General features: G+C 40.4%; 1 protein-coding gene and 1 long non-coding RNA gene across 2 annotated transcripts in view; one reads left to right on the forward strand and one right to left on the reverse strand.

The window, feature by feature from the left end:
- adgrl3.1 (adhesion G protein-coupled receptor L3.1) overlaps positions 1-26,109 on the forward strand; it is a 136,204-nt gene that overhangs the window by 31,811 nt on the left and 78,284 nt on the right. The window contains exons 5-6 of the mRNA XM_086211390.1: positions 10,486-10,624; positions 17,039-17,252. Of these exons, the coding sequence (XP_086067516.1) occupies positions 10,570-10,624; positions 17,039-17,252 (269 nt within the window). The 5' untranslated portion in view covers positions 10,486-10,569. The remainder of the gene's footprint in view (positions 1-10,485; positions 10,625-17,038; positions 17,253-26,109) is intronic.
- Positions 17,735-26,109, reverse strand: part of LOC147257453 (uncharacterized) — a 57,389-nt gene continuing 49,014 nt past the window's right edge. The window contains exons 5-7 of the long non-coding RNA XR_015117602.1: positions 24,405-24,445; positions 19,512-19,543; positions 17,735-19,168 (exon numbers count right to left, since the gene is read on the reverse strand). This is a non-coding gene — a long non-coding RNA (uncharacterized LOC147257453). The remainder of the gene's footprint in view (positions 19,169-19,511; positions 19,544-24,404; positions 24,446-26,109) is intronic.

Here is a 26,109-nt window from a genome sequence, read left to right on the forward strand (position 1 = left end):
ACTTTCTCCCTCTTTCTCCCTCTCTCCATCTCTCTCTCTGTCTCTCTCCCTCTCACACAAACTTTGCCTCTGCCTCTGGCTTTAAGGCACGGCTTTGATGGATCCGCTGTGACAGTACTGGGTTTAGAGCACAGTGACAGAGTGGAAGAGAGAAAGATGGTGGGGGGTGGGGTGGGGGGGGGTCAGTGTATGAAGGAGAAGACAGATTAATCAAAGGGGGGAAAACAACAGCAGTGGCAGTGGAATCAACATCACTGTATCTCCAGTTGACATAATTGATTGTATCAGAGGCAGTTTTGTAAACCATTAACTTCCTCCCTTATGGGTTATTCAGCTGCACAGGCATGCAGACTAGAAACACTGGGAGATGTGGAGGAATGCCTCCTTGTGTGTGGCACCAGTGGAGGAACGGAATTGAGTACAATTACTCAAGTACTCAAAATACAGATCCACCCATCAACATTTTTTCAGTCCCGATGGATACGTATCTGCCGATAGCGACATGGACGGCGATTATCACTTATTATTGTTTTTGGCTATATGTGTAATGTTACATCATGAAGCCGCATTTCTTAGTCAGAGTAAAATACATATTCACTTTATGGTCCTCAACTTACACAAGCCACGGAATGGAATCTGGAATGGCATCATCAGTCCAATACCTCTGGATACAAGGATGTGCACCAGATTCTGATATTCCTGATCTGATGTGCCATCTCCCACTCCCACTACCACTCCACTACATCACCAAGACAAGCACTGGACTTTTCACTGCACCATAGAAACACGAAACAGATCCATGGAGCTACTTAACAGTTTATACAAGTACAAATGAAACAATTAGTCAATGATTAATCGGGTAGGAAACTGAAACTGTTTTGCACTTGCACAAACTGAAAAGTGATGGTATTTATTTTTTTTTTACTTTGTCATAATCTTTAATAACTTCCCGATGAATGAAAAGAGAGAAATAATCAGCATAATGAAAATAATCATTGGCTGAGCTCCAATTAAAGTAATTTTAACAAGAATGAATGGTAATTATGTCATTATATCAGAGTAAACGTTGGACAGTTTTAACTTATTTACAAGCATTTTCATAGTAGCGCATCAGTGTAGGACTCGTAATTGCCGACAGCATTGTAAAAGTGTTCTGTTCCAAGTTTAAGATTGTCTCTGCCAAATTGTGTTGCAGCTAAAAGGGGGAAAAAAAAACCTGAAAATGGACAATTGGACATTTAAGCTACAGGCTACTTCTACTTAAATAGGCAGCAGTCAATTAAAAGCTGGGTCTCATATACTGGCTGGGGGCAGATACGACCTGAATAAATAACAGCCAGAAACAGAAGAGAAGATTTACCACAGGAGAGACGGAAAAATGAAGTTGACTGCAGCATGAGCTCCCGTATCGGCTCTCCTCTCGCATGTCGGTGCAAGTGCCTCGGTCAGTACGAATAAAACTGATTGAGGTCAGAGAAGAAAGACTTAAATACGAGTAAAAATATGAAGAAAAAAAAAACCAGAGGATTTTAAATTCAAATGCTAAGTTGAAGCCGCCTGATGTCCTTAGTTGAAATATAATAGAGTTTATTCTTCACAAAACTAGTTTACCTATTATATTTTTCTATTGCAATCATGTTTGTGCCATAACCTGGAAATTGTTTTGTCCCTGCCAAAAATCTTTTTGCACAATTCTAAATATTAAAAATGAGCTCTGACTGGTCTTTTTTTGCAAGTTTCATATATACACATATAGTATATATATATATATATATATATATATATATATATATATATATATATATATATATATATATATATATATATATACTATATATATACTATATATATACTATATATATATACTATATGTGTATATATGTATATATATATATACACACAGTATATATATATATACTATATGTGTATATATGTATATATATATATACACACAGTATATATATATATACTATATGTGTATATATATGTATATATATATATACACATATAGTATGTGTGTGTATATATAGATATATACACACACACATACTATATGTGTGTATATATATAATATGTGTGTATATATATATACTATATGTGTATGTGTGTATATATATACTATATGTGTGTATATATATGTGTGTATATATATATACATATATATATATACACATATAGTATATATATATATATATATATATATATATATATATATATATATATTATATACTATATGTGTATGTATGTTTTTAGACCAGTACCGTGACTTGTTTTGATTTGTTTCGAGGATTTGTCTTTTTGATCATATCCAGATATCTGTGGGTACAGATGGACAAGGATGAAAAGATAAAAGGTTACTAACTTGCTGGAGGATTCTGCTTGGTTAACCCTGATTGCTTCTGGCACTCCCTCTCTCCCGCTGCCTCCCTCCATCCTCTCCGTCCCCATCCCTCTGTCACTCCTCCTTTATCCCATGCTTCCATCTCTATCTTCCTCAGCCTTTTTTCCTTCCTGACCTCAGTATCTTCTTCTTCATCTTTCTGCCACTTTCGTATCCTTTATCTCCATTCCTCTCCTCCCTTTATTCCCCCACCCCCATCCCTTTCTCATTTCTTCCTTGCACATCTCTGCCTTCACCAGTCTTGTCTCTGGAGAGAGGGAGGCTATGTAGAGTTGATTAGACTGGAGCATTAGAAAGTTCAGAGCAGACTGGAGCAGAACAGAGTGTGGTGTCTAGCCGCCAGGCGGTGAGGATTCAAAACGGCAGAGCCTTACAGACGAAGTCGTCGACGGTGGATATTCAGGGTGGTTGTGGTGCATCAGATTTCTGGGAGCATCCTCCGAGCAGCCAGAGGCAGTCATGTGGAAACCGCAGTGGTCCGGTCAAAGCCAGAGCCTCCCCAGACTCAAATTTCTGACGGGCATAGAATGTCTAACATGAAGGGAGAGGATGAGGTGCTCAGTTCAGCCCAGAGCTTTGAACTATTTTTGAGATGGAAATTATGTTTAAAGGGACAGATGTCTTTTAATTAAAAATAGTTTTTCTTATGCTAAATGTTTGATTTAATTTAACAAAAAAAAGCTATAAAAAGAGCAATGAAATTCAAATTTATTAAAGGAGAAGAGGTGGTGGTGCTGGTGATGGTGGGGGGTTTACAAAAATCAATCTTCAGACTACTTACAACCAGCCAGTGCTAAACTGCTCTCATTCATTTTTCACTGGGGACTTAAAATTGACCAAAAACATGTCACAGTCATGTAGGGGTGACCTATACCTTTAAGGCTACACTCCAGCACTCTGCAGTTCTTTGCTTTATAGCCACACAAAGGATTTACAACCAGTACTGTATGAAATAAATTGCCAGCCAGGCCACTTGTCTTCAGGGCAGGATGACAATTGTGCACATTCCTACACCCCTCACCCACTTACTTACTTTGTGTGTGTGTGTGTGTGTGTGTGTGTGTGTGTGTGTGTGTACATAATAGAAAATAGCTAGTGGGAGCAGCCATACTGCATCTGGCTGCAAATGTATAGGTTCAAAAATGAGGAACACAAACTGACATGACTGTTTGTCTTGTTGAGTTAAGATTTGGCCAGCGCAAACATGCAACTCTGAGGCTTTATTAATTGTGATTTTAATGTGGTCCGAGAGGGCATGTATGTAAGCTCCCCTCTTTCCAACCCCCCTCCCCCCCCAACAGTATGTATACATGTTGCTGCTATCATGTCAAGACATTCATATCATCGGGAGCTGACAGTATGTTTTTTTGGTTTTGTTTTCAGAGCCTCAAGTCAGTCTGAGGGGCCACTCGCTGTTAATCAGTATCTGAGGCTTCATCAGCACAGGGCAATTATGAGGGCGGGTTTCTATTCAAAGTCACTCCTGGTGGTTTGAGTGTGTGTGTGTGTGTGTGTGTGTGTGTTTATGGTATATCTGCCTGTGTGTGTGTGTGTGTGTGTGTGTGTGTGTGTGTGTGTGTATCCATGTGTCTTACGCCTCTCATTATGGTCCACAGGCCAGAATCCAGCCACCTCCTATCCTGATTAGTCTTCTCTTTAGCTCCACACTACCAAATTAGCTATTATGTGTGTTTGTGTGTGTGTGTGTGTGTGTGTGTGTGTACACGGTCACTCTAATCAAAATTCTCCCAGCCTGTCTACCTGCACTGATGATAATTTGCCACACTACCCATACCCACTCACTCTCTGTCACCCACACAACCTCATTACAAACCCCTCCATCTCACACGCACACACACACATACACTGAAATGGTCCATGGTGGTTAAACCTACCCTAGCCAGCCAACTGGAGGTAATTTACCGTAGCTTGGCGGACACATGCCATTTTACTGAACACAGTGCAAGGCCCCCTGAGCTTTGTTCCGCTCAGACTTCTCTCCAACAGAGCTCAGATGAACATGTGAAGAGACTTAAAGGGAGGAAAGGGAAAAGAGCAGGTGAAGGAACTCTGAAGAAAAATGGCAGGAGGAGAAAAAAAAGATGTTGTCAAGCGTCTGGCACAGTTATAATTTACTACACAATAAATCTACATATGGTAATAGGGAAAATACTGCATTTACTGCATATAGGGCTAAGGAATACTGTGATATGTGGTGGTGGCAACTACGATCACAGGAACTATGCCAATATAAAGTGGGTGGGGATACTTTTGTGGTAGAGACTTGGCAAGTGTTCGCACTGTTTTATTGGATTTTGTTGGTCAACTGCGGTTGTTTTAAATGTGCTTATAAATAAACCAGCTTGATTTGAGACTTGGAAAGCTTATTTGATCATTTTTTACCGGCAAAATGTTTAAAAATGACACTCACTGTTGGATTTTTGTTTTTTTTTACGATTAGTCAGTTCAATTCAATAGTTATGGTAAAAACTTAGATGAGCAAAGAAAGGAACTAAGAATTTAATGGGACTGGAACACTTAACACTCCAAAGTCTGATATTTGCTGTTAGAAACTACAACCTCTACCTGCCTCCTCAAGCAGACTCTCTTGTTTTAAGGACAGCAGCTTGGCTAGTTCAGGGAATATGTGTGCACACCACAACAACAACAACAAAAAATTTAATTTATAATATATTTACATTATTTGTGTGGTGCCACCACACAATTTTAACACATTACCAAACACCACACAACACGATGTTACGAGATCATGGCCATTTGGTCTATTTCCTGTTGTTACATTTCCTGATCACCCTGTTTATTTTTTTTACTTTCTTTGCACTGTTTGGCTTACATTCTGCATGCCCATTCATTAGCAGACACACAGTCTGATATCAACAGAGCCGCCATGCAGGGGGCCGGCTTTCCTGTGAGAGGCAATCAGGAATCCAGATCGAGCTGCCAGCTCTGCAATTAATCAATTAATGGACAACCTGCTGTACCTCAGGATATATAGTTATATAATACAGTACCATGAACAATCAATCCTGGTTTTCTTCCATTCTTTTGAGAAATAACATCTAAAAACATTTTTAGAAAATACTGAACTTTATTCATTGTTTTCACCTTCACTAGCATCTCTTCTGCTGACAACTTTTCTTTATGTGACTTTCAAATTCTTTTAGTCGTATACACGGACGATTAACACAACATGGACACGCCTGAAGGCTGAGGGAGGAGAGCATCTGGTCTTCTAGTGATAAGCGTGTGTGTGTGTGTGTGTGTGTGTGTGTGTTTGAGGACCTGCGCATGTATGTGTGGGTGACAGCGTGCGTTGATGAGGTAGCCTAGTCCGGTCAGCATTCATTAGTAAAAGTGAGAATCCCCGAATGAGGAGGGCTATGACAGGCAGGACTCTCGTTAGGGGGCACATACACACACGCACACACTCACGGGTTCAGATTGCCTTAGTACACAAAATCACACCAACATCAATTGGTTAATGGATGCATGCGATAGAGTCTGTAATTTTCGTGGTCATGGCAACAACTTTTTCAATGTAAACCCCACGGGAATATTTAGAGACATGTGGTATATTTTGGTTGATGTGATTCCACAGTTATCAAAGATTATAACATTCTGTGAGGTTTGCACAGTTTAAAAAAAAACAAACAAAAAAAACAACTTTGGTGGCAAATCAGCCAAACAGAAAAAAATGTTTATATTTCTGGAATAATTGAAGATGCCTCAGCCAGACGCAGAACTGGGGCAGGAAATGATAGAAACAGCAGGTAAATCAAAGGGCTTGGATCCTTGCATGGCCATTTGTTGTCTGATCCTGCTTATTAGTTGATGTTTTGCACAGTTTTATGCAGATGCTGTGTATGTGCCAGGGAAGGATCTCCAGTGAGACTTAACCAGCTCAGGATCGGAAATACCAAGTAGATTTTTTTTTTTTTTTTAATACTTGGCTTATTTAGTTTACCATTTTAACAGCGTATGGGTTCTTGTGGAGCATATGATGGTTTCCAAACCTTATGTGCATGATAAACTCATAAATGTCGAGTGTAAACACATCACATATGTTCTGATGATTAGCACCATTACCGCTTGTTTAATCATAATATATTAACCAATCAAGGTGTTTAGATAATAAAAAGAAACAGGTTAGAAAGACACGGCCTTGCTTCGGGCCATCTCCATTGTCTGTGGATGTAGACTGAACATATTTTAAAGCCATTATCTGAACATATGGGACTATGAAGCACTGCTGAATTATGGACATAACTTGAGTGATCTGAGGTTGAATTAATCTCGAGCTGCTTGAGGCTGTCACACAACTATTGTCTGCAAAGGCAGTGTGAGCATTGTGGCAATGAGAGGGTTAATTAACTGATGAGTGAGCTGGCGGTGCAGCATACGGGGCGATAGAATAGCTTTTGAATTATGGAACAGTGGAATGCTGTGGCTGGTGGCGTCCGGCCATATGTCAGTGTATGCCTCCTGTGTCTAACCGGGGACAGCTGGTCAGATTGCTCATGCTCAACCGAGTTAGGGGCCAATCAATCAAAATGGGACGGGTTGTTGGGTTGTTTAAGCAGGGCAAGAGGAAACCATTGGGTGTCTATTGTGACTCTATCACTTTAGTGCCATTAGGGATGTGTCAGGAGCTGTTAGAAGATATGAAATCACTCTCCAGTGGAAATGGAATCAGTTCACCTTCTGATATTTAGAAAGTTGGACATGCTGGAGGTGCCCAGACTTGAAGAGGTTGGAAGATAAAGCCTGAGGTAATGAAAGCTGTAATGGGTGGTAGTAGTAGTCGTAGTAGTAGAAGTAATATTGAAGACCCTTCTTTGCTTATTTTCCCGGTGTTGGTTCTTTGTTAGTTTGGTGCCATCACCAGTGATTGATGATCATTTTTACAAACATTTTATCAAGAATGATTTGAGTTATAAAGATGAACCCAGTTAAAAAAAAAAGAGAGAGAGAGAAGATATATGAGAGATAGTACTTCAGTCACACATAGCCTCTTGTCACTGAAAGAAAATTTTGGTTAAAACTGGTGTCGCACAATCTGGTGAAGCCATTTTGCGATGGTTGTGAACAATACGTGACTGGATTGTCATGAATGGTATCGTGAGTCTTTTTGCACAGACAAAGGCACATCAATGATTGATAATTTTGAAAACTAGCATAAAACATCCGTGCATCACTGGTTTAAAAATAACGATGTTTTTTTGCTAAAATACATGACCATTTGTGCAGTACTGGCACAAGTATTGCAAATCTCCTATTTTTGCACAAACTGACCCTTAATTTCAGCTGTTGGCAAAACTCTACAAAGTTGTTGACAATACATCAGATGTTCTACTTTGACTACATTTACATTTAACATTTGGATCAAGATGTTCCTATGTCTGTTTTCTATGCTGCTTTACTGATGCCTTTAGTCTGCCACTTCTCGTGCCTTTTTTTTTTATTTTATTTTTTTTTTTAAACCTTGTGTACATATTTTGGTCAGCTCAAGATGTATTCACACTTGCTCCGGTTAGAAACAAACGTATTTACTCACTCAGTATTTTTGTGGAGTCAATGCAATGCAAATATCCTGATACAGATTTTTACGCCTCATTGGCTGGAGATATTACATTTTCTGTCTCATTCTCTTGAACGTGATAAGTTGGCTTTCCTTTAGATTTGGCACAAACGCTTACTTTGACTCGAGGCCCATTAAGATTCAAACTGATTAAAGTGTGGTTGGCAAAGGTCAAGGACACTGTGACTCCACACAGCATGTTTTTTGGCCATAACTCAAGAATTTATAAACTGATAATCACATTTCTGTCTTACAGGAATCAAAGATGAAATGATTACGTTTCATAAAAGGTCAAAGAAAAAAAATTCTCTGCGACATCAAAAAGTGTTCTGTAAAAAGTACTTTCTGGCTAATATGTAACTGATCTGACTCCACCAAAGTCTTAACTGCACATAGTATGGACAGAAGAAATTAATCTTGACTGGTTTGATGAGGCAAACAAGCTTGAGGCAATAATAATTATGAGTAAACTTTCAGTTCCAATCATCTATTCTGATATCCTAGGCAGAACAGAGTCAATAAAAACACAGATGACCACCCAGCTGATGCATCTGGCGTTGGTCTTCTCCCTCCAATCCAGAATCTGCAGTGCACACGTGTCTCTGTCTGTCTCTGTCCTGTCTCCAGCAAGAGGCTTTTTGTCTTTTTAGATGTTCAGAAGATGCATTATGCATTGGAAGTAGGTCTCAAGTGGTTACAGAAAGGTCTGTGTTATTCTGACAGTTTCTATATATAAAATAAAAAAATCTGGTATTCTCATAACCGCGGAGCTACAGGGGAGACGGTGCCAATGCAGCTATTTGCCTTCACAGCATGGCATGATGGAGATTGCTGGCTATTGTCTTAGTCTCTGCTGGGCCAAAATTGTATGGTCATACTGATCAATAGTCTCTGTTACACATGATATATTTCCCATGGCTCTGGCTGTCTGCTGTACTCCATCTGTCCCCGCCTGTCGCTGATCTCTGCAGCTTCTCACACACGCACACACACATTCAAAGTCTATGTGCCTGTTTATCTTGAGCTGGCTTTGCATTCTCCCGAGACCTCAAAGCTCAAATAGGGCTGCTGTTTTGAACTACTCCCATGAAATATAATAAAATGACATCAGCTACAATTGCACAATGACTGAGTGATCAATAAGCCTTCCACAGACACATAGATTATGATGTAAACGACTCCTCTGTAGGAGGGAAAGGGTAATTATCTTAGGCTGTTATAAATGAATGTAACTTTTTGTTGTAAAGTGAATTTTGAAAATGAAATGTTTGTCGGCTGTGGGAGAAGGGGGGAGAGAGAGAGAGAAAGAGAGAGGGAGAGCATGAAACAGAACAAGGTTGGCCAGCTTAATCGCTTTCGAAATACAGAAAGAGAAATTATGCTTACCAGCGTGTCACTGATATAACACAGGCCACCCTTTTATTAATTGTTTATCGCTGGTAGACCATGAAATGAACAATTAGATCGGAGCATCAATACATTTCACACTTTGATGCTGATACCAAGTGAAGTGAAGCATAATACAGACGTCAGCATCATTATGTTAACTTGAAGCGCCAGTTTATAAGTTTTCAACAAGGTTAACGTTGAGCTCTTAGCCTCGGCAGAGTTGTTAAAAGGTTATTTGGCAGTTTTGTTGTCAGAATTATGTCTTCGTACAAAAATTCATGCTCTTGTTTGTATTTCACATTTTTTATTCCAACCATACTTGAATTGCTGGAAAAATCTGCCTTCGAAACAGAGACAGGACCATTGTTAGACACGATGCAACTGTAAAGATGATAAAACACGATATGAGATCAATTAATGATGGATTAACTACTTAGTTGTGTCTCAGACTAATGCATATGGGATTAGAAATAGTTCCTCTGTTATTGCGAATGACTTAATGTACTTATCATCAATGTTTTGCCATCTAGCCATGAGTATACATGCATAATTAGGGATTAGTTGGCCAATTTTCAGCTTTATCTCATTTTACTTTTTTCACAGATTTACATGAACATATACACGAATGTATTTATAACTAGTCCCCTGACATTTGAGATAGTCATACTTTATTATACATTCTAAAGATAGTTGTGATAGTCACGATATACGCAGAATACAACAAACCCTGATCAAGCAGAAGCCAGTAACTAAATGTAAGAGCTGTTAGTTTCAGCTGTTCATCTGAAATAGCAGGGACGTATTCATGTCTCAGAGATGCTGATCAACACTTGGTAAACAGTTATCCAATTTGTAAATATCATGGAAATTCATATTTGATCAGAAAATGCTGGTATTGGAGGTTCCCAGACTCTCATTAGCAGTTGAGGGAGTTTTCAGTTTTTAGTGTGAAAAGAGTTTTTGAGCACTCATTGATTATAATGGTGTATGAACATCTGCAATGCCTCAAGATATTAACTTGTTTATTAAAAGAATTAAAAAAAAAAAGGCATTTTAACTTCCAAAAGTGTAACTTGTGTGTCCTGTGTGTTTGCAGGCTGTTAGGAACAGCTCGCCACAAGACTGTCAGGGCTCCGAAGGAAGTACCTCCATATCTTCTTCCAGGTCAACCTTAGACGTCATGTGGACCAGATGCCTCCTCTTCCTCTCAACCTTGTTTGCTCCCATTGCCATCGGTAAGATACAGGAAAACACACACACACACACACACACACACCACAATTTATCATGAACAATCTGTGTAAAAACAAAACAAAAACCTAATGGCCAAGGCTATATTTTGCTCGCTTCAAGGCACCTTTAAGCCACGGTAACAGCAAACAAGCTGGCACAAATATTAATTTACTGTTTGTGAGATTAGTAGCTGTAATGGCATTATTGATTTTTTTTTTTCAAATTTCAAATATGTAAGGATGCAACTCTTCCAACATCATGAAATTAATTATTTGCAACTGGTACATTCCTATCACAGTCAACTCACAAGCAATTGTAGTTTTAATAATTTGCTGCAGCACTTTAACATGTCATCAATGTACCAACGTGCACATTTTTACTTCTTTGTAAAGTAACGCTGATTTATAGAAGATAAGATTTATATTTCACACACACACACACACACACATACTCACACACATGCGCACGCCCCAGTAGGTTGCCTGTGTGCTTCCTCCTCTCCCCTGTGATGGTTGAGCTTTGAAGGCTCCTAGAGGGAGCTCTGGCCCACTTGGACTTAATCCTATTAATGGCTTCTGTCAATCACACTGTTTTGAGGAAAGGCTGTCGCGCACGTGCTGCCGCACTCGATGCACATATGCACTCAAGCTTGTGCTTGTTCACGTGCTGGCTGACATGCATACGTACAAATGCTATACTTTAAACGATTAAATACTGTGGACCAACATAGACACAGGTCCTCCTGAAGAACACACACTAAAAAAAACATTCAGGCACAGGAAGTGCTCACAGACAGCTACTTAGGCGCACAAACACCAACGGCTTTGCTATAACACCGAGAGATGAGTTTCAGTCAAAGGTATTTGCATCAATGTCTAAAGAATAAGTCGACATATGCAAATCATGCTGTTTATACTTAGGAAGGATTAGTTGAAACAAAGACAGTTTAGCTTGAGGACGCATAGCAGCAAGCACTCCATCTTCTCGTCTGAGCTGTGGCTTGTCATTATTTCAGTGCTGTATAAAAGCATATAGGAAAGCATTACAGATAATATGCAGCTTTTTGAAAAAAAAAATTGCTTACATGCTTTGACAGAATTTTGATGGTACGTAGACTTGTAAAGAAGGTGCACGGTGCCACTTCCATTCTTCCTACAATCTCCCAACATCTGTTTCTTCAATATGTAGTTTAACTTAACCAGCACTAATGACTGCTGGCTTGTAATGCTGCTTTTAGGTACTAGAAGCAAGCGAGGAATACAGAGAACATTACAACGTGTAAACCGAGAAGTCGAGAACAACAAGACACCTTCTGTTAGTCACTGCGTCTGTGTGAAGTTGGCTACTAGCAACTGCATTTTAAAACACAACACAACTGCTTTAATCACAGAAGAACCAATCTTTTCTTTTCACATTTCTCCGTCTTTTCAAGATTGGTTGTTTGACTTCATACGTGTTATAATAGCGCTGTACCAGGATGCTCTGGAGTCCTGTGTCTCACTGCTTTATCAGCAGAGGCTACTGCTGCTCAGCAAACTACTTAATTCTGCTTTGATTTAGAAAGAAACAACGTGACTTTGTTTTTTGTTTTTTTAATATTTCAGTGTTAAAACCGATAGAGATGACTTGATTGTGTTGGAGCTACAACATTTTTCTGGCAAACCTTATTATGTTGTTTCTATGGTTCCTATTTTGTCCAAGGCAATGGGCTCTTGTTGCAGACACATATTAAATCACAAGTCAAAAATTGTGCCAACAAAGCCACCTATATTTTTTTACCAATGTCAGATACCCTCTGATGCATGAATTATATATATTTGGCACAAAGGCGTAAATTAGACGACATCTATTAAAAGCAACAGGGCCCAACTCAAACTGAAAATTAAGACCCTTTTAAAAAACCATGGTCATGTCTGAACCCTGTACTTGAAGCTAGTGGGGCACTTTTGTCTACATTTTCTGTCTATGAGAGTTACAGACAACTGTCGACACATGCTTTTGTCATAGGCCGCACCACTAGTTCTTTTGTTACTGTTGCAGCTACAGAACAGGATACATTGTCAAAATGTCACACACACACACACACACACACACACACACACACACACACACACACACACACACACACACACCCCAAAATGACTAATTTCACTTTCAGAATTTGGTACGCTTTGCCAGATAACATTTGGAAAGTTTGGAGGAGCTGCGTGGTTCAGTTATTCATTGACATTTATGTTAATAGTAGACTAATTGGAGGAAGCTGTCTCTGACGGTGCAATTTTCTGTGATGCATGCTTCACATAAGCAATCTCCATATGCTGAGAAATATAGAGAGTTCCCATATTGGTGATTAGCTTTGTGCGATTCTTAACCCAACAAGTACATTTTGCCTTTCAAGTACTTAAATCGATTTTTTTTTTTTTTTTTTTGCAGCTGCATCACTTCTCTGTAAAAAGTCAGCCACCTGCATTTAGCTTGAAGCTCATGGCTACTGTGAACTAATGTGCGCGAGTGTGAGTGCTCTGTCCAGGTTACAGTTGTTTTGATTAAAGCCCCTATGCCTGAGCTCAAGACACCTATTTGTATGTACTTGAAAGGCAAAAGACACTTTCTGGGTGAAGTATTGCTTTAATGAGCTTGTTTGGCAAGGGCGTGAATGTAAGGGACGTTCATTTATGTAAGTGAGTGCCAAACTACAAAGAGTTGGCGAACATTTAAGTAGTAATAGCAGTAGTGTACAAGATGTTAATTCTAACTCAAATCATTACTTTCAAAATGTTAAAAAAAGGGTAAATAAAAGTTATTGAAAAAGGAGTAAATTGTGCCGTTTTAGGTTAATACAAATGGTTTGCTGGGAACAGCTATATCAATCGGTACAACAGTGAAGCTGATTTATGTGTTTTTAATAGTTTTTCAACAATGAGAGGAAAAGCACCTCCATTTTCCCATCTGTGCAATATCCATTTATTGAGGCAACCTTCCAGTCGTGGACCCTCTTCAATGGCCCCCAGAGAAGGCGGTAGGGTATATGACCGAAATCTCACCTCAATAAAATTGCACACACTGCCAGTGTGGGGATGGTTTTTCTATCATGCATTGAAGCCAGAAACTCCAACAAGCCTTTATTTGGTGCGCAAGCAATCTCACGTTGGATATAAATAGTTCTGGACAGTGGATGTGCTCCATGATCCAGAGGTACAAGCTCTATCAGCTAATACTTGTTAACGGGATCAATTCACTGTTTGTTTCGCTTTTTTTATCCATCAAGCTCAATAAAAGCATAGAAAATTACCACACGTAGCCACTAAAATATCTTCTGCAATGTGTTGTTATTGCTTCAACATGGAGGACCTGCATGTTCGACACCAACACTGGCCAAACACTTTGGCAGTTCAAGTGAGAGATCACGCTTTAAATCTCTCTCCTCACTCACCCTTGCCTTCTCCTTTCCATCTATCCACCTCTTTCACCACTCTCTTGTTCTTGGCCCAAATGTAAAAATCAATATCCTTTTGTTTCAGCCCCCGTAGGCAATGAGGGTGTCTGAATAAGATTGTCTGGACTGTCTGTGGCTGCCAAGTTTCTGTCACCACTTACACAACTAATGACACATTAACATTCTCTCGCCAGCTCACACGTTTCTGCATGTGTACAAAGAGGGGCTAAATATTGGTGTGCACCGTATGTGTTTGTTAATCACTGTTTCAGGAGTTGATCTGCGGCAGCACGTGCTTGTTTGGAATAAAGTGACAGAAATATGTGGAGAGCGAACGATTGAATTAAATGAGTAAAACCGAGCAGTTCTATAGGTGAAGTTGCAGATGAAATATAAGTCAGGGAAACGAGACAGCGTGTCACTGCTAATGAAAGCAGAATGGCTATTAATTGAAAGACCCCTCCCCCCCTTCCCACACACACCTCTTACTTTTCTGTATGTGTGTTTGTGTCATAATGCTCCCTTTATGCCCGGTTTTGACCCTGTAATGCAAAACTGTTAGACATCTGATCCAAAGCCAGTCTAGACAGCTTTTTTACAATACTGCGCATTGATTCCATGCTTCAGTTAACCCTCTTCCTTAAATATACATCCATGCTCCAGAAGACATGATGCAGCCATTGAAATAAACACTCACAATAATGACCCACTTCCTGCAGCGCTTCCCCCAGTCTCAAACACACAGACACACAAATCTTCTGCCGCTGTGGACATCTTAGCTGAATGTGTGCTTAAAGTTTTAATCATAACCTGCAGTGATGTGCTGTTTATACACGAGTGTGTATGTGAGGACATTTCCAGTAAATGTCATTTATATATCAGTTTTACCTCTGAGCTACAACCTGCTATTATCAATGCAGTGCCCGCAAGTGCCACACAGATATCGGCGCTGTGAATTTCTGCCTTTACATACCACCACTCAAAACGTGTGTTTGTGTGTGTGTTTGTGTGTGTGTGAGGTAAAGGGCAGTATTAAGTAGACTGGGGCAGAGTGTCATTGAGCTCATTCAGATTCTTTGCTGCATTTGTGTAATCATGACGCTCCTCCAACCAATGAGAGAGCCAAGGGAGCGATGACAGGGTTGCTATGGTTACTGTGATAGGGAGAGCAAAGAAGGTGGTGCTGTGCTTCACTTTTCAGGGATGTTGTAGGTTTAATTTTTGAAGTGCAATTAGCTGTCTGTTGACTGCATGTTTATATATCCACGCCTGTGTGTGTGTGTGTGTGTGTGTGTGTGTGTGTGTGTGTGTGTGTGTGTGTGTGTGTGTGTGTGTGTGTGTGTGTGTATGTGTGTTCTTCAATACACAATGGAAGCCCTTGACAGGAAGGATTCTCTAGAAAAGTACCTATGGCAAGCAGTCTTACTCGCTGGGCTCATACAGCTACATGCTACAGATGATAGCTTAGCACAGATTTGATACATTTAGATAAAGGTCCTTAGGCTGATGCGGTGGGTGACGCTTTCTTTGAATCTGTGTAAACTTACAGAACCAAATGAAAATAGTAAATAAGGCTGGGTGATAGAGGAAAAAGTGAACCACACAAGGTAGCAACTGATCTATCAGGGGATGATGACTAGTACTCCCAGGGATCACTTCACTCACGAACAGAGAATAACAACTTCCAAGGTACACCACAACAACCAAAATCCCTTGGAGCATCCAGCGTTACACCACCAATATCATACAACTCCAATCACAAGACAATATGTTGCCAATGTGATAACAAAGGAAAGAATTAAAGGTTATAATGACATGTAAAAGAGTGTGTGTCATAATATTTTATGACATCAACATGGACTTATTTTTTTCTGTTGCGATAACGACATATATTAATGGATGAATTTTAATATATGTAACAACAACTTATGAGAAAATGTCTGCATTGATATTAATACACGCTTTATAAACACTTACAGTACATTCAGTACAATATAGCCAATAGGTTGAGGACAAGGGCTCTTGCAGCCAGTTCCATGTACAGCAAAAAGGAAACCAAGGGAATGGAATGAAAGATCAAATAGATGACATGCAGAATACTGATGCTTGCCTGTAAAACTACACTTGAAGCATGAAAGCAACACAGGCTGCAGGGTGATTTCAGAAGCAGTGCTGCAAGGAATATTCTCTCGAAACTGATTTTATCGTACTGTCTTTTAATTGCTTTTACCTGTACGTTGAGCTAAAATTTGATTGGACTGTAAAGAACATATGTCCCTTCAATTTTCATGCCTCTCAAGTTCTCATTTTCTACTGCACAAGCTGCTGCTCTGTTTTACCTCCGTGAGCATTGCCAGATTTTCAGGTCACAGAATGTCTACACAGACCATGTCAGAGGCAACTTGACTGCCGTTTGGTCTGGCAGATGTTTAATCAGCCAAGAGGTTTCATCAGATCCACTCATTAAACGAGCAAGGAAGTACAGAAAAGCCACACACACACACACACACACACACACACACACACACACACACACACACACACACACACACCACAAAAATAAAAAAAAGATCAGATCAGTGTCTGCAGTATCAATAGAATTGATTAAATGTTTCTTAATTTAGTAGTGATAGAATAAAGATTTGCACGAGAATAATTGGGCATTACCATCTTTGTATAATCTCCATAGCAGTAAATGCCTGTTAAAATTACCAGGCAATTACACTTTATCTAGACTGATGTCTAAAAGCGCTAACAGCAAAACAGTAATTATGCTTTACTTGCGACAGTGGTATGCCCTGAATGGATTCTTGTGCAATGCCGTTGGTTTCATATAGTGGATAATTAGACCACATGACAAGAGTACATAGAGTTGTACAACTTGTATTTCTGTATTGCTCTCGACAGTTTTAATATGGGACGACATCCTAATTTCTGTGTGTGTGTGTGTGTGTGTGTGTGTGTGTGTGTGTGTGTCCAGGCTACAGCCGCGCTCCTATCCCCATGGCAGTGGTGCGCAGGGAGCTGTCATGTGAATCCTATCCCATCGAACTTCGCTGCCCAGGCACCGACGTCATCATGATCGAGAGCGCCAACTATGGCCGCACTGACGACAAGATCTGCGACTCTGACCCCGCCCAGATGGAGAACACTAGGTGCTACTTACCTGATGCGTACAAGATCATGTCACTCAGGTCAGTGAATGTGTGTATCAGTTCGATGGTGTGAAAGGCGTAACTGCATGTGAGACTGAGAGGGTTTTTGATGCTGCTTTAGCATTACTGCAGTAAACGCTCTTACTTTGTTAACTTGAAGGACACTCAGAAAGCGTACACCTCTGCCAAGGCTCGTGGCCTGCTCTCAAATACAATTTTATCTGGATCTCACAAAATCCAGCACATTTATATGTTCTCTTATTATTGTCGTTTTTTTTTTTATGAAGGTCCACGTAGTATTCCTTGAGAAAAGACTCATCTTGCAATGATAAAAGAAGAAAAAAAGAAGTCTTTTGATCTTGATCTGCACCAAAATTCAGTGTTTGGGCCACAATACATCTTTTCACATATTTTATCTGAACCAGTTCAGTAGTTTCTGTGTAATCAATACAAACGAAATGAAATAAAAAACCAAAATATGCAGTTGAAAACAAATTATTTTATTTTATTCTTCTCAGTGGTGAGAGGTCTTTGAGTAGTAGTACTCAATTAAGTATTTATGTATACGTATGTTGAGTATTTGCTCTTTATTTGATTTCTTAGCAATTGGTTGAAATTGAGGAACGACACTTCATTGTTTGACTCAAAATGATGCAGGTATTTCTTGGCTGAAATCACCTTTCCCCAGGTTTACTTTTGTTTAAAAAAAAAACTTGAATCTAGTTTCAAATACGAACAAAAGTTTAAAAATGAATTCGGCTCAGGAGTCCAAGAAGCCATTTTGTGTCTGTCTTTTTGAGCTCGGTCTTTGCATTTTAAATAACATAAGTAGTAAACTAGTATGAATAGAATTAGTTCAATAAGAACATTTAAGTCAGATGAAAAACAGTCTAATTCTCAACCCAATCCACTGAAACAACCAACTGATTCACGTACTTGTGTGAGGGCTCCTCTTGTGTGTTGAACAGATTTTCATCTTCAGTAAAGCACAAGCTCATTTAAATACATGCCGATGAATAGGTCTGCTATGAATTTACCTAAGGATTCTAGACATTTGAAATGCAACATTTAAGTCTTTTCAGTTGCCAGCTTCTTTAATGAACCAGACACTGATGGTGCAGCGCAGTTCAGTATTATGCCTAAAAAAAAAAAAAAAGAAGCTGTTTTGCTCTGTTTAGGATGTAAAAATTGGTTAAATGTGCTACATCTTAAGAAAAGAATCACTACATTAGAGAGGTCAAACTTCGTAGTCACTCTCTTGATTTGTCATGATTTGTGCATACGAGAAGACAGAATTGTCTCAGTCCCAGAGATGCTAGCTTGAGACGAAGTGAAGTGTCAAGTGTTCATTTGGTATTCATCCTTCCAAGGTATCAATGTCAACGTCTGCACTACCCACATGTTACAGTAATCTACTGCTACAAAGCTGACAGAAAACACAACATGAAAAGTGCCAGAGTGGTGCTATACTCCTGTCACGCTTGCTGCAATAAAAAAAAAAGAGAGAGGCGATGGAAACGTGGAGCCCCCACCCCAGGATGCACTGCAGACCCTGTACATGCACTACTATACAACTCCAGATGTGCTATTGAATACTCAGGTAACAGCTGGGCAGTGTGATTGCTTCCTTTTCTGATAGTAACACTTGTAGCACACCAACTGAAGTCAGGAAGAGTGCTCTGCAGAGTGAACAAGGGTGACATTGTAGGGCGTAATGAGGCTGTTTGGATAGAACTAATTCACTGTGCCACCATGAGTAACTCAATTTTTCACATCAAGTGTCCTGACTTTAAGTGTTCTCTCATGTTGCGCCATCATTTTCTCTCTTGTTGCTTTCATCCTTGTCTCTGTCATTGCCGGGATGAGTTTTCGAAGCAGTGGGACATCCAGCCACGGATAACGTGATAGACTAGTGAACTTTTTTCATTTCAACCTCCTTTCAATCCCAGCCAAGCCTGTGAAACAATTAAAATATGGTTAAAAATACTTCCAGATTAAAAACGGGAGCAGCATTTCTTTCACTGCTTCTTGGCTGCGGTCTGCCAACCAACGGTGGGCGCAGTGCTTCTCTGGTGTTCTGAGAAACACTTCATGTGCTTTCCTGTGATAGAAATGAAGGGCAAGAGAGTGCAGATTCACATGAGCTTCCTGGCTCATGTTTCTGGCACAGCTGAAGGATGTACAGATGCAAAGACAATAGCCTTTCAACATCTGTGGCGTATGGGGTGGAGTCCGTGGGACGCCACTCAGCATAGAGGGCTGAAATATCTAAGAGTCAATTACGTTTGCTGCGCTGACCTTGATAGGCAGATCTCCACAGTTGCTACAATCTGAAAAGACAGAAAATACACAAACTTTATAAAAAGTTAGCCCGATGTGTTTAAAAATGGTTCAGAGGATAATGACAATGTGAGGCAGCAGCGCAACCTTGTGTGTTGTTCCATTCACATTACAATGAATAAATCAATGGCAAAGTAGGTAAACCGATCAATATTTTTGCAGTGAAGCTGATAATGTGTGGGGGGAAAAAAGGATACACTGCTTAAAATCTCCTTGGGAAACTAATGAGAACACACAGCACGCAGCGGCACGTCATCACAGACGGAGGCGGTGTAGCAGGTAAAAAGACCTGCTACGCTCCGCCAATATTAGTATGTGTATTTGACACAGAGACCAAACGTGACCCACTTTTCCTTAATGAAGTGAGAGTGAACCTGGTTGTGTCCTCAAAGTTCTCCAACATTCTACCCGGCTTTGACATTCCCGCTTTATTAACCCGAAAGCTGAAAGTGAAGGGACAAAAAGTGCCCCCCCCCCCTCAAAAAAAAAAAAAAAAAAGCACACACACCCACACACACCATTCTGGCACCGATGTCTTGCCCCCCTCCCATATCTCTCTCATACCACCTGTCATATGGCTGTGCTCTGATTGCGATTACTTCAGCCTGGCTCTGTCTCTCCACTCGCTTTGGAAGCTGCAGCTTGTGTGGCCACTCTCCTACAGCTCATGCCATCCATAATTTATACAGATGCACACACACACACACACACACACACACACACACACACACACACACACACACACACAGTATACACTGCCCAGGGGCAACACCAGACTTTAAGCTCCAATTAGCAGAGCCAGAGGCCAAACTTAATCTTGAGGGATCCTCTATGGAGGTGACTCAGACCGGAAACAACTGTTTATCACATTTTCTGTTTGAGTGTGTGTATTTTACAACATTGTGAGTGTGTGTCCATTCAAAGAAATAAAGCTCATCATACACACAATCAGTGGGTCTGAAATGCACCAGGACTCCGCATAAATGCAAAAATGATTGAATCTTAAATTCGTAAACTATTTATTGGACTCAGGTCCACAGCCTAACAGAGTAGTTCATTAACAAACAAAAAAAATTGTAAAATAAAAGCAATAAATACAATATGAGGTCAAATCAAAATCATTAACATTACATAGGAATATTCCATAGTTATATGATGATAAACCCATATGAATAGTATAAAATCTACCCTTTTTTACCATTTCTTTCCCATTTTGTTAATGTCATTACTCTTTTTTGTTATTGAACTTTTCAGGTATTCTAAATTGACAGTGAAATCCTGTATTCTCTGCTGTGCACAAGTGCAGTATGTTTTGTGTTTTGTACTTGAATTCATACGCATAAGCACTAAAGAAAAGGATTAGTCACTGAGGCGGAAACAATCTGAATTTACAAAGAATTTTTCCCAAAGGTTTTTTTAATTAATGGATTCGTATTCTAATATTATGAGCTACATTCTGAGATTCAACAAGAAGCTGTGAGAAGGCTATTTTTACCTACCATGGGGGGAACAGTATGATCATTACAGGGTGACAAAGCTGGAAGTTTGGAAGAAGACAAAATAATAAGCTCTGTAGCTCTTTAGAAATCAGCACATTGTGGGCTGCAACACACACACACACACAATTGATCTATGTGTGTTTGCTTGTTAATGTGGGTTGAAGTCTACATCGAACCCTGTAGTGTGTGTGTGTGTGTGTGTGTGTGTGTGTGTGTGTGTGTGTGTGTGTGTGTGTGTGTGTGGACCCCTCTTCCTCACTCCGTCTGGTTTCCACTCTCTCATTCGCTCTATGTCTGTATTGTCTATGACTCGACTGCCTGATAACATCAGAGCATGTTCTGCCTGCCCAGTGTTTCCTCAGTATCACATTCTCTCTTTGTTTCCCTCTCTACCACTCGCCAAGGCCAGGGAGTGTGTGTGTGTGTGTGTGTGTGTGTGTGTGTGTGTGTGTGTGTGTGTGTGTGTGTGTGTGTGTGTGTGCCCATACCACATAATTGGTCTTGATATCAAAGCCTCATATCTCCAGAGGGTCTCACAAGGCTTCTCAGGCAACCTAGAGAGGACCTGATATCGCAGCATTTCCCAGATTATCTCCCCATTGGGATACACTGGGTTGGGGGGGAACAAAGCCATGGCCATGAAAGTTACGCTTAATCTGTTTCAGCGATATACTGGCTTTCAGTTCAATGACTCACTCTGTTTTTATCAGGTTTTGAACTGATGTATCTCTATTTCAAAATGGCCACTGAGTATTCTTTGTTTTTAAGGTCTGTTGCAGATTGCTTCAGTCATGTTTTCACCTTTTTAATCTAGTCTATGTAGATATGATCCTGATTTTGTAGATGTTGGCCTACTGTGGTCACTGCACTGCACTCTATATGTGTTCTCTGAAAAAATCTGAATCCTTTTCATTGTATTTTCTCAGAGCAGCCCTGGTGGTTACAGCTAGGGCGTGGTTAGGTTGTACATTAAAGTGTCACGAGGGAGAGTTATATCAAGGCAACAGCAGCATTTGAAGGTTTTGGTTGTTCAATTCTGTACAGGGAGAGTGCTGCTAGCGAAAAATGGTTGAATGCCTGTAAATTATAGTGTTCTATTGACATAAAGCTGGCTTGATGGCTTCTACAGAGATGCTTCACAATGCACTACTTGTCCCTTACTGATACTTGAGTGCTTCATGGCCCGAGTACCTTTCACTGAACACACGCGCTCGCACACGCACACACACACACACACACGCACAAGAATTTGTAGCACTTGAGGCAGCAAGTGTGGACACTGAAGAATGTGTGGACAGCACATAAATGCACACAATCTTTGTTGTGCTACCTCTGCCACTGCTACCATGTTAGAAAATTACTTGCGGACTTCAGACTTTCCCCTGACAGCTCTTTTGCTGCCTCTTCCACCTCGTCTCTTTGTTTGCCCCCCTTTCTTTGATACTACTTATTTCCTCTCTTTTCTCTCTGGTCCCATCCTTCTTCCCTTCCATCAACACAATGGAAAACCACTTTGACAAGAAAAACAAGTGCAGGGAGTCCCCCCCCCCCCCCCCCACCATTTGATTTGAGAAGCGTTAAATAACAACATGGCTTATTTATTATTCTCAAATTGCTGCCATCTCTTCTGCGCTTCTCTGCAATTCATGCTGCCATGTTGTCTAATATCTTGCTATTCCTTTGATTTCGGTTGAACTTTTTGGCTACTTGTTGCTGTCTAGAAGCCAACTTCTTTTTTTACTCACATGAATCTCTTAAAATTCAAACCGTGTGATATTGATGGCCGTTATAGTTATGTTTATACATCAAAAGTAACTTTTTTTTTTAAACTCCAATAACTATTCGCCCATAGGTCACCTTAGGGTGACCTCTTTACCCCCTGCTTACATTGTCAAGCGAACAAATTTAAATTTAATTTGATTGTTATATTGTTGTCGAGGCTCTGTTTTCATGTTTTCTCGGTCAAAAATAATTTCAGCACAACTTTGTGCTGGTAAAAGCTACTATGATAATGTTAGCCACACTGTTCCGTGTAATATTATAAATGGAAGGTTTTGAAATGGTCAATGACAGTCATTGGCAGAAAGCACACGTACACACATGCGCGCACACAAAGGTTTTTGTGAGTTTTGTTTAATTGTTATTAATAAAATGCCCAATAAATGCCAAGTGATTTAAAAAAGGAACAGATGAATTTAGAACATGTTTTTTTTAACGTCTAAAACTAGAAGCTCTGTTCTTTTTTTGTGATATTCCCTATTTACTTAATCAAAGAACTGAATATTCTGAGGGTGTTGAAGATCAGTTAGTTTTGTCAAAAATGATGGCACTGTTTGGCAGCTTTTTTTTTTTAAATAAAAAAGTTGTTGTGAAAGAGTTAACAGTGGCCCAGCGACAGATGTGTAGAAGTCTTTTGGCTAATTCTGTGACAACTGATTTTATGTTGACTAATGTGCTGTCTCTTTGCTAATATGTCACAGTCATGACATCTCCATTTGTGTCACTCCATTTCCAGTTTTTTTTATCCCTCCTCTCATCCTGAAATTCCTTTACGCCCCGTTTTTCTCACCCTCGCTGCCACTTTTCCTTTCTCCCTCACCATCTGGTTTAGTTTTTATCATCCTTTCCTGTTTTCTCTGGCTCATGGGGGAGGTGGGGTTGACGCTGAAGTGCAAGGGCTTAAGGGCCGCAGCATGCGTCCTGTATAAGGCCCTATCTTGACTAAATGTGCAGGCTAGAGAGAGAGACATCTCCAGGGCCCCCTGGACAAAACCCTGAACTTAAATGGCCCCCAGAAATCAATGAGCGTGATCTTTATAAACACACAACCCTGCACAAGCATTATGTGCACGCACACCAATGAATACACATGCATGCATGAACATGCTTGCTAACGCATGCATGCTTACAGTCTTGTGCCCACACACATCACCACATCCACTCCCAGTCAAATACAGAGGGTTGCTAATCAGTTGCCGAGCTCGGTCAACTTCTTCTGGCGGCCTGTCTGTTTAGAGCAAAGTCTCAGCCTTCAAAGCACCAGGCTAGTATGCTAGTGTGTGAATGTGTTTCCAGGCCTATGTGTGCACATGTGTGAGTGCATAAATCTTTATGTCCATGAGTGTGTGTGCGCATGTTTGTGCACTTGTACGTTTGAACCATTCACACGGGAGACTGTAAAGAAACCTCTGAAGTTCTGGGCTTTGACTCTCTGAATTATAGAAACCCACTTGAATCATAGACTTCAATCTAGTGTGAGACATGTGCTGCAGTCTGGGACTTTGTAACCAGCAAACTATGCCACACAGTCTGGTATGTTTTTTTTTTTAGTTATTATTATTTCCAGGCATACCTGTGCTTCATCTGACTTCTCCATTTGAGTCAAATCCATCTCTGCAAATATAGAAGAAGAAAGAGTGCCAGAATAGATAATGACAGACTCGTATAAATGAATCAGTAAGACACATGAAGGAAAACAATGTCATCTGCTCTAAGTTTGCATGTGTGACTGTTGGTTTTATGTGTGGTGTCTTGCTGAAATGAACAGTGCAGGATAATATCAGTTTGACTTTGACTTTTTCTCTCTCTGTTCATTCTTCTACTCTCTTCTCTCCATTAACTATCCTTCGTCCCACCAAATGAGGTCATATCTGGAAATGTCCTACTTAGTGTGTATGTGTGTGTGTGTGTGTGTGTCTGTCTGTGTATGACTTAAGCTTCTTTGAGGGACTCATAACAGACTGAAGAACAATTAATTGAGGACAAAACCTGTGTCTCCAAGTGGTCTAAAACTGACTTTTGGGTCAGTAGAGGTTATGTTTATGGGGTAAAGAAGGTATTGGCAATGGGAGGAGATAAATATTGGTTTATGTACCCCAAATGTGACTGAATTTAACCTGTTTAACTATATATATGGGTTCCAAAATATAGGGAGCCAACTACTCTGAATCGTTGTTGCAGGATCAATACGTGGGTTTTTTTAGATTGGGATATTCATTTGTGGTAGTTGAGGTTTAGGCAAGAGGCTAGGGAGTGCATTTAAATGAATGTCATTGATAGGTCCTCATAGAGTTAGTAAAAGCTATTCTGCATGTTTGAGTGTGTGTCTCCTTCATATAGTCACCACGGTTACAGGAGAAGCCCTGAAGCAACCTGGGGGCCTAAATGTCACCCTTGCTCAGGACAGTAATTAGGGCCCCACACACACATGCATATGTTCACATTGCACACACACACAGAAAATGAAGATATTTATATAGATACAAGAACTGAGAGGTGGAGAACCAGAAAACGATGGACAGATTATGGCATGCAGTGTCCTTGAGTGACAGCTGTGGCGTTGTCCTGCATTTCCACATGTCAGAGTCTCCGCTGTCTGACCCCTTACTCCTGTCGCTTCAGCTCTGCTAACCTTAGTTATCATGCTTCACCAAGCACCTAAGCTACATGGCGGTCTGAGAGTGGTTCAAAAATGGTCTAGACACTCTTTTCCTCTTCAAACACACACAGTCTGACATCCAGAATGAGTCAGACATGCTGGCATGTAGACAGTGACCAACTTGATGCTTTGACAGTGATATAAATGCAAAACCAGACCAGGACACAAAGACAGAGTCCCTCATCCCCTGCAAAGGCACATACATGCAACATGCACGTTTTTGCTCATCAGGTTGACTAAATCCTACTAGACACTGTCTTGGTGTGGTGTGGCTCAGTCGTCTTGACAGCGTTGGTGTCTTACACGCTCCTCTGCTTTGCACCAACCAGGAGCGACAGCCCTGCTGTCTGACACGCCACTCGTCTTTCTGCTTTTAGGAGGATTTGGAGTTTGTGCAAGCAGGTGGTCCTGGATTAAACTGTGGCGTAAGAGGTGCCACATAAGGAAATACACACACACACACATTCAGATGTAAGTCTGAGAAAAACACAGGGATGTCAGCAGAGTTAAGTTTCGTGGTGGAATGAGGAGGAAGACTCCCGAGTATGTCCTGCGATATGTGGAAGTTGCCATGGTTACTGGTGGAGGAGGAGACGGGAGGGGAGGGGAGGAGAGATGG

This window comes from Aulostomus chinensis, chromosome 8 (assembly GCF_037954235.1).
Source record: "Aulostomus chinensis isolate RoL2024-O1b breed Wild chromosome 8, RoL_Achi_v1.0, whole genome shotgun sequence".
Taxonomy (NCBI): Eukaryota; Metazoa; Chordata; class Actinopteri; order Syngnathiformes; family Aulostomidae; genus Aulostomus; species Aulostomus chinensis.